At 41.4% G+C, this 10,169-nt stretch overlaps 1 protein-coding gene across 1 annotated transcript; it reads right to left on the bottom strand.

The window, feature by feature from the left end:
* Nucleotides 1–503: 503 nt before the first annotated feature.
* Nucleotides 504–9,133, bottom strand: LOC109484404. Its single transcript, XM_019787652.1, has 19 exons — nt 9,078–9,133; nt 8,418–8,470; nt 7,967–8,167; nt 7,255–7,440; nt 7,085–7,114; nt 6,909–6,938; nt 6,228–6,383; nt 5,286–5,397; nt 4,826–4,931; nt 4,168–4,350; nt 3,646–3,766; nt 3,184–3,319; nt 2,762–2,865; nt 2,479–2,617; nt 2,038–2,151; nt 1,686–1,847; nt 1,253–1,373; nt 861–986; nt 504–533 (listed from the first exon to the last, which is right to left on the bottom strand). Exons 1-19 carry the CDS (start codon nt 9,122–9,124, stop codon nt 504–506), a joined length of 2,157 nt encoding a protein of 718 aa, XP_019643211.1. The 5' UTR covers nt 9,125–9,133.
* Nucleotides 9,134–10,169: the final 1,036 nt, after the last annotated feature.

The following is a 10,169-nucleotide window of genomic DNA, read 5'->3' as shown; positions in this document are numbered from 1 at the left end:
TATATAATCATCCCGAATGTCAGCCTAATAGCGACTCCTAGCGGGTCTCGCTAGTAGTGAATAAATTGATGTAAGACATCAAGACGCCGTAATGACATGGCAGGTACACAAATTTGATCATCAATTCTAACATCTAAAATATTATTACGGGTTCGGTTCAAGCAAGAAAGTAACCTCCTTGGTTAAAGTATTCTCTGTTGCTATGCTCAACAGTCTAGGCATCTCAACAACGCAGGATTTGAACTGTATGCTTACTAGTATGCTTATTTGTAAAATAATGTTATGTATACATAAAACGTAATTCCAAGAATACAACTAAATACTATGATAAGATATAAGCTACATTTTAGTATTATGAAGTTACATTGTAGATGTGCTCAAAGACTCGAAGCAAACCTCATCAGCACGATTCAGAATCAGTTGGTTGCACCTGCAGAAACAAAAGAATAAGTATTGAACAACGCAAATTCTTTCTATTTGAAACCGAGATCTATCTTTTCATTTTAGAGGATAGAGTTCTCTACCATCATCTCCTACAAGTCATAACATGAGACATTCTTTATAATGAATCATAGTCATAGACCAACCGACCGCTGATATTGTGAAAATAGTCATTCTTTTCTTTAAAATATATCAAACATTAAAAGTTATCAAAACCCATTGTATATATACCCTGACTAAATTTTTTCGATGACAACATCTAAATTATATCAACGAAAATCGAAATACAGTTGAATTCTGCATATGCCCGAGGGGTAGGCCGGTGATCCTAGACTACAACTCTAACAAAACTGCACTATATGGTACCAGATCTTAAAGAACTATAAAAAAAAAAGAAACGGTTGGCTGCTGCAGAGTACCTGTAGTGTATGCCCTAGGTTGTTGAGGCCGGTGAGCGGGTCCGGTACTCCTGTGTTCGCCAGCAGGATGCTGAACTCGGCCCGGTCTGAGATGGTCGGACTGGGGTCAGACAGCCACAGGAACACCTGGAGACGTTACGGGATCCATTTGTGAATTTTGGACAACATGGATTTTGGACAAAATGCCATTGAAATTCCATCTGTGTTTGTAGATGTCATTATGCAGTTAGTTTAAAATGTAATTTCCAACACGTGCCTTTACAAAAAGTTGAGTTGTGGAGTCGAAAATTTGGGAAGTCCAATTCTTTGTGTTGGAAATTACACAGTTTAAACTTACTACATAAAATGCCACCATATTGACATTTTTGCATATGTTCGATATCTGTCCTTACCTGATAGCTTCCTGGCGACACGTTGCTAGGCAACTGTACAGAGATGGGGACTGAGTGCAAAGTACCCGGATGCCAGTCACGTGGGTCTACACCTGTCACCAGCAGTGACGTCACGATGACGCTGACCGCAGAAACAAGAATGTTGAAAAACAACGAGATTAAAGACTATCGTCATCAGATGTGACGTTCTAGTACACCCTTGAGGACCTATTCATGTCAGTATGGGAGGTATTTGGATGATAAAAGAAGAAGCTGACTTTACCGATGTAGTACCAAACACTCCAAACTTCTTCTCAGTTTGAAACATTAGGTAAAGATTATTGCCAACATCTTCAGGTTTAATATTTACCATTTATAACAAGCATCGGGACAGTCATTTTACACCTATGTACTTTTGTTTGTAGAAAAAAACTTTAAAAGAGTTGGTGTTCACCTGTCCTGCTGCAGGACGATTCTGACGTCCCGCGGGTTGAAGGGTGCGGCGTACCCGACATTCCTGATCTCCAGCCGGCCGCAGAACGTCCCTCCCTGCGGCACCGCGCTGCGGTACGTACCGGACACCAGCTCCAACCGGTAACCGAGATGGAGGCCGATTCTGAAGAAAGCATTTTTGATATCGATAAATCTTGGAAAGTAATGCATTCTGCATTCATACAAGCATAGACATTGGTCTTCAATTTGCCGTGTGTGTGTGCACGCGTACATGTGTTTGTGTCTGTGTGCGTGCGTGCGTGCGTGAGTGTGTGTGTAGGCTTAAGAGATAAAGAATAGTATTTTATTGTCACCTATCATAGCAGCCTTGCTGCTTCCATTCCCCTGTGATATCTGGATGGAAGTATGGGTTCAGGTAGGACCAGTGGAAGAGAGCTAATTCCTCTTCAGCTTTAGCACAAGACGACCTGGATGAAATAATGATGATCTCAATGACGTAAGTAAAGTCGGTACGAAAACAGCAGGACTAGTAGAATAAAACATGTTGGGCTCATGAGCTGTACATTTAGCATAAGAATACTAGTATATAGATCGACAAAATTTAAATAGATGATATCTGCTAGTACATAGCAGTTCACATTGAGAGCTGCTTCTAACTGTTGCTCCAAACAATAGTTCATTACGTATCATACCGCTTGGATTTCTAAAACGACAGACAACATTTATCTCACGCATATGGTACAGAATAATCGTTAGTCGGTTTTTAAGTGCATCCAGAAGTTGAACATGTTTACCGTGGAGGGTTGTAGTTGCACGTCTCTCCGCCCATGACCGTGTACTTGGTGTCCGCTGACAGGTAGGCGTAGTCCACAGGTAGGTCTTCGAACGTTCCCCAGTCATAGTCGCTGGCTAGGAAACAGTCATTGTGATGACCTGGGTAACGCGAAGAAATCAACAGATGATAGTAAATACACATTACATGTATCCCTTATCAGTACAGTAAATTGTAGAAACAATATGATGCAAAGAGAACAGAGAGAGAACAAGTGACTAAAATTTTGGAAGAAATCTGGGTACCAATGCGAGCTTTCTCGGATCCACTGCGTGCCTCTGATTCGGTCAATGGGGAGTCATCGCCGGTAAACCTCCGTTTGTACTTCATGTACCGTATCTGGACCATTCTACAAATACATGTGAATGTATAACAGTGAATGTTAAGATGAGGTTCTAGTCATAATCAATCTACCAAAATCATTTCTGTTTTTGTAGAATAGTAAGGGGAAATGTGCATAAACTTTAAAAATGTTTCCCTGGAGGGGGTTGGAAACCCCTTCATTTAATAGAACCCTTCTCCAAATTAGCTTATACTTGTTTTTAGGAAAAGCTGTTCGTAGCTTTCAATATATCTAAACTCCGACATCTTTTTACTCATGGTGAAATAGGGGTCGAAAAGTCTAATGGATAGATTTCGAACTAGTCAGATAGACATGAAATGTAACCTTTCGTTTGGAACTGCATCCAGAATGGCTTCCAACAGGGTCCTGCGGTTGGCCCAGTCATCGTCTGTCACCAACACAGGTTCCCCGTCATTTTCGATATCAGGGCTGCTGTAGCTGTCGCTGTAATACCACTCTCCTGTAGGACATGGGGAAATGGAATTTTAGTCTGTACATGTTCTGTACCAGTCCTAGGTCATTCTTCATTAGGCAGTGCTTTCAAGAAGCAAGCAGTGCATCAAAAGCCTCTGAAGAGGTAAAACATTCCGTGTTTGTCAAAAAGATGATATATTTATGGATTTGTAAAAGAAGTGTAAAGATATGGAATATATTTACGTTGTATTTAAGCGCACTGAAAAGTCGTTAAGTCTACTGAAATATTTTCCCACCTTTAATACTCCTTTACATATTGCATTAAGTTTTGCTTAATTGCCTGTTCATGCTGTGGATATACTCAATACTCACCCCATGTTCCGACAAAGCCCGCCTGTACCACAGCGATGACGTCACCATAGGCCTGGAGATACGGCTTCAGCTGGGCCACGTGACTTAGTGCTTGTGGCAGGGGGGCGTCAGCAGTGATGCCCTGATACACGGGAGGAAGAAATATCACAGAGCGCATATCTGGTAATTTAATTAACAAAATGAAGAAACTAGAAAGGTAACATTTGAAAAGCAAAATTATAATGCTTATGTTCACATGGTCTAGCCGAACAAATGGCTACTCTGTTTATTCTTACTCAAACACATTCATATATATGGTGACAGAGTCCAACTCCGTCCTGTGACTTGCTACATAATGCGATCCAACACCACATCGTGTTTGCTATAACACCTGTTGCCATGGTGATAGACGTCTGGTCCAGGTCATTGACCTTATGCGTTTGGAGAAGAAGAAGAAACGGAGCAAAAGTAATATGTTTCCTTCTGCGACGGTAAACATACTTAGTAATCGAAGCAAGATATAATCACATAATCAACACCCACCTCTGTGAGCGTGTAGGCGAAGCGGGGGACGATCTTGACTCCGGCGGCCCGGGCGTTCTGCAGGTCCGCCTGCAGGTTAGTGAGGAACTCGGCGCTGATGTCCGAGTGGACGAACAGGTCCAGGACGTAGTACCGGAAGATCAGGGTGTGACCCTCGCTCCGGAACGTGCTTAGCTGAGACACCTGACGGTAAAGTATTTCTATATATGAATAATATTCTCCTTGAAGGTCGAACGAAAGACAAATGAGCTATCTCATACTTAATACAGTATTATGCTTCCTGAACGTGCTTAGCTGAGAGACCAGGCGGTAAAGTATTTCTACATATGTATCAAATTTTCCTTGAAGTATGAACGAAAGACAAATGTGCTGTTTCATATTTCTTCGTCGTTTCTAGTTATTCTTGTACCACCGTTCTGGTCGTGAAATATTTCTATATTTCATTTTCCGCAAAAGGCATCGTCTGACAAATACTGGCAATCAAATTTTTGAAACTCTGGAGACGGATTCGCCATGTAAAAATTCTTTAAAATCAGAGGCTTTGCTAATGTCTCTCTACCATGAGAAACACAGGAAAAGCATTTCGAGTTATACATTCGTTTTCCCTTCGAAAAAATTCTGATATGACGTAACCTGCTGTTTTGAAGGCTCATATTACCGTTAGAACTTCGAAGCCCTCGTCTTCAGTAGCCGCGTATTTCCACCAGCCTCGCTCTGGGTTGACCAGGTCCTCATCAGAGGGACTGTAGGTGTTGGTGACGAATCTGAAAGTAAACAACAAACACGTGCAACTTGACAAATATAAAGTCCATGATCCTGCCAAATATAATAACTCCGACACTACTTCGGGGTTTCCAATATATCTGAGACAAGGTCTGGGAGGGGTTTGGTCGTGGGATGTGGGAGACTAAACCTAACCTTACCCTAATCGTAAGTTTAACCCTGAACAATGATCCCAACTCTAACCCTAACTCTAACTCTAACTCTAATACCAACCCTGACCCTAACCCTAGCCCTAAACACCTGACCTCTCACGTATGTGGTAGCTCGAGGATTTGGCTCAACACCGGTCAAGGCCGTTAGAACAAGTAAGACAAATGTATACTACATATACATACCCAATAGACGGGACGGAGACGGGCTGAAACATTGCCATGACTGTCCACACGCACTGGGGACACGAACTAGCCACGTGCTGCGCCACTCCATTGTTAGCGACAGCCCAGGGTACTGCAGGGCGATGAAAAAAATTGCATAATTGTATGTACATGTAATTGTCAAAACGTTGAAATGTTTCTAATTTATAATTTTTTTCTAATATAATACTAAATAGATATATCTTCTCCCTATTCGTAACACAATATCATAGTATACGATAGTATTGCATGTTTCGTAGAATGTAATACTTTTGAGCAACATTACTTATTTTCAAAACATAAAACCATTTAAGAGCCTCAGATTTGGTCTAGGTGCTCCTGTACCCTTTTTAGGTATTTAAACATGAAGTGTCGGTCCTTCGATGTCGAAGTAAGCCATAGTTAACCTTTCGCGGTTAACGTACTATGTAACTGTTAATATGTACATGTACACCTAGTGGGTGTGTCACAGGTAACGTCAGATCAAACATGTGACAGTGAGTCATCCCCTGACAAAGTACTTCCGCTTTCGTTCTGAGAGCGCCCCTGGTTAACCACGATCAGAGAATGAGGTTTGAAAGCACAAAAATAATAAAAACTCCGTCTCTCACTTTTGACGCTAAATATGACGTTTTATTCGGACGGTATATTAGCAAAATTCTTGTTTGTAAAAGCAGGCATTATTACATTTTGAACTAAAAAAATATATCTTAGAAGCAGATTAGACATATTGAGTAAACAATTGAAAATGTGCCTGGAATATGATCGAATGTCATTATAGATTTCTTTTCAAACCTACGTGCTATTCCGTATTTGTTTTAATTGTACTTGATTTGATTGTAAAGGAACGTCACTATCCAACGTTGTAATGCGCAGTTAAATGTCATAGTAGTATAAAGAGCAGAGGGAAACGTTGAACCTTACCGGCGGGGTAGTCGCCACAGTCGGTGCCGCACGGGATACAGCGGTGCGGCTGGTCGGACCAACACTGACATCCGTCCGGGCGGCAGCAGGCACAGTCCCACCGGGAAGTGTTGAACCAGCACTGGCACCCCGTCAGCGTGCTCGTGTACTCGTCAACTGGACACAGAAACATACCACCATTTTCTCTGATAATATTTCTCTCTCGAATTCCTGTCAGGACTTATAACAACCCTCAGATGCCATAGCTTTGGATTTATGTTTGATAAAACGCGATACAGTAAAAACAGTACATTGTATTTCTGCCTAGTAAATATAAAATTGTTTTACTCACCATATGCACACCCAACGGCCAAGGTGGCCAATCCGACCAACAGTGACAACAGTGGCGGTTTCATACCGACAGTCTTGTTCAAGGGCCAGGAAACAGTATCCCCGACCTTACGCCTTCACAAATTTAAGTCCATTGCCAATGAAAAATATGCCCTAATTTGCGTACATTATGTATAATGTCAAACCCAACCTACGGTTCCGGGTCAGAGTTCAAATCGAACAGGGGTTTTCGAGTATGTGCGCGGAAATACGCCGGAATTGCGTGGTTGTCACGCTACGTTTCGCTCGGACATTTTCTACAGGTTTATTAAAAATCTTTATCTAATTATGCCGAAAAAGTAGCTTATTTACCCGTTATAGGTGGCGTGGTGGTCATCATTTCTGAAAACAGACATATAGGAAGTTAAAAAGTCGTTATCCGTTTGTTGCAAAGTTTTGCTTACGCCCGTGTACTTCCTTTCAATTCACCATATGTAAAAATAAACAAATAACAATTTATACATTTGGCCAAAAAGAAGTTTACTTACCTGCTGAATTTGGAGTGGTTGTCATTGTTTCTGAAAATAGGCATAGATAAAATAGATGACTTTTAAAAAGTTGTTGTTTTCTGCAAAGTTTTACTTACTTTCATGTACTAGTATATGTATACAACGGTTTAACTTGAAAAAATGTTATCGTACTACGAATAACAACTTACGTTCGCAGAGTAAGTCGTTCCCCACCCATCTACCGTTAACGCACAGCTTCTCTGCCTGCCCGCCAACCTGGACATAACCGGCGGGGCAGGTGAAGCTACACGTGTAGCCTGCTGGATAGGTCGCCTGTACTGCACAGTTGCTGGTGTAACCATCGGGGTGGCTAGGTGCGCTGTTGCATGGATTACCTGACGAAGAAAATTACAAACTACGTTTTCGTTTCTATTAACCCAAACTCAATAAAGTTTCTACTAGTAGATGAGCCAATGTTTAAATACACATATCATCATACTGTGCAATAACACGATGCAAGTCTAATTTACTCGTATAGTATTTTGGTAGGAAGAAAAACTACTGCTGCAGAGATTTATTTGTCAGAATCTCGTTGACATGTACATGTAATTCTTTCCTCAAGCTGGCGGCTACTTCATTTGCACCATGCATATAGCTAGCATTGTTCAATATCGATGGAGTGTTGTTCACACACGTACACATCACAAGAGCTAGAGATACTCACGTACAGACGTACAATATTTACATATCTACGCATATTGTACGTTTGAGAATGCATCTACAGCAGCGACACCTGTGCTGCAGTGCAATGTGAACCAGTCAGGATTGCCCTGAGGAAGGTGGCAGACGGTCACCGAAACGTCGGCTGAATAAAAGACTGTCTTGGTTGTGTAAAAAGAGTCTCTTTACTCAGATACTCACATTGGCATCGCAAATTGCGTCCATGCCACTTGGTCCTACGCCGCCGGCCCATGCATCTTCTTCGTGACGACCCGCCGCCCTCTTCACATCCCGCGTTACAGGCAAAAGTGCAGACTGTGTTTTGGGGATATTTTCCGTCATTACGTGGTTGTTTGTTGCATACTGAGGTTGTGTTTGGGATTCGCAGGGCCGGGCATCCTCCTGGGAAGTGTATATATACACCTCTTTATTTCATACATACTAGGCCGTGATAACTTTCGAGTATTTCGATACGGCTGCTCCGTACCAGACTACCGTATTCCACGAGTTTCTACTTACTAAGTATAATACACGGGTTTTCATAGGATAATTATAGAACAAACACGGCACTGTGTTCAAAAAGATAACTCCCCTGAGGCTAAAATGCACCAACGGTGTAACACTTTAATAGAGGTAACGTTATATAACATACTTTTTCCGTAGACAACAGTCACATAGAACATCAGAGCGGCTAAGGTGATGATTCTAAACAGAGGAAGACATAATGTACGTAAGAATATGAATTTCTAGGTGAAACGTTAAATGTATATGTTAAGTGTTGTTGGTAATTACATAAAGGAATACCAAATCCACAATACTGGACTATACAGAATATTTTTAATTATAAGCAGCATGATGCAATGCATGAATAAGCACAAGTTTGGCCAGTAAAGAGTTTCACTCATTTTGAAAAGCCTTTGAATTGGTTGAGTAACCGATCAACAACAAACCGTCACGTACGCCAGACATTAGCAGCCGCGGAATCGTTTCCACATTTGTACGCTCAATTTAATCTATTGGCTAGCCTGCGACACAAAGACGTTCTGTCGAATTTGTTGTTCGCCAGCACGTCAGCGAAGTTCGAAATGTCCAGTGAGTTGACTGCATTTTTGCCTAAAAATCTCCCGTTACATTTGACGGGCTTAGTAACAAGTAAACACAGGCCAAAGAAAGAAAAAAAAAACGAGTAGTGATCGAGAGGACTCGTCGAGTGGGCCATTTCCTTCCTCTATTGCCGTATTTCTCATAGACTGTTCCATATTTTATACATCATCTGAATGTTAACAACACCATTGCAATGATTCAGTCTTACCTCATTTTGCTATCTGTCCAAGGAGCTGCAGAATTCTTGACACGCATGAAACAGGGAAACAAGTTACCGAGTGTACCACGTACCGCCCAGCACCAACGGCAAGTCAGTCTGTTACGACTTTGGACAAAAATAAACTGGTGACGCCCGATTAATGAGTTATATGCCTCGGGCTCTTTTCACCTACAATTTTTTCACGCAGATTTTCAAGGTCATTTAATTTCTTGTTGATTACAGGACTTCGGCTGGATACAGAATGGTATAACATAACTGAAAAACATGTAGATAGGTTTGAGAGCGAAAAAAATGACAATCATTTGAGGCAGCGCTTTGAGGTCATGCTTGCGTGGGGTTTTGTTTTGCGACAAACCTTCATGTGTGTGTCAAACGTAACGAGCTCTAGTGGTATAATCACCCCACCTTGCGATTCTTGGAAAAAACGCACAAATTCAAGGTGAGACGTGCGAAATAGGTCTGAAGTTTACGGCAACATACGTGCCAGATAGAACGAATACTGAAGTGCTTCCTTCAGGTAACGCTACTAGCTTGCATGGGCCACTGTTGTCTTACCAAGATAAGGTACATCCCTTCAATTTGCTTTGATAGGATGACGTCCCGAAAACACCGACATTGACATTGACATTGAGCGGGTCAGGCAGGTCATTCCCTAAATTGTAAGGCCAGACCAAGTAATTTTTATGGATGACGTCCACTGGAGACCTTAAATTTATTTCAAAAGCGTGATAAAATACATCAAGGGCCGAAAAAAACTGATTAAGATGCATAGATTTGGAACATATTAACTGTGGAAATACAAAGGTTAGGACGCATAAAAGAACATAATGTAACAACAAACGAAAACAGCAATAAATCTCCCCCTGTTCTGATTCTTTCCTTTCATGACATCTTTTCATTACATTTTGCGACACTGTCGTGACACTCTGATCATAAGACAGTAAGCAGAATTTTTGGTAACAGTTTCTTTCCAGTAACAGTCCAAAATCAAATAACTTAGGGGGCCTAACACGGTGACAGTTCGTTAAAAAGAAAAAAAAAACATCTAGAACAATGTCCCTCTGACGAAGGCATGAGATC

The sequence above is a fragment of the Branchiostoma belcheri genome, unplaced genomic scaffold, assembly GCF_001625305.1.
Source record: "Branchiostoma belcheri isolate BF01 breed outbred unplaced genomic scaffold, Haploidv18h27 scaffold7, whole genome shotgun sequence".
In the NCBI taxonomy this organism is placed as follows: Eukaryota; Metazoa; Chordata; class Leptocardii; order Amphioxiformes; family Branchiostomatidae; genus Branchiostoma; species Branchiostoma belcheri.
The sequence above is the reverse complement of the archived record's forward strand: the minus strand, read 5'-3'. Positions and strand labels throughout refer to the sequence as shown.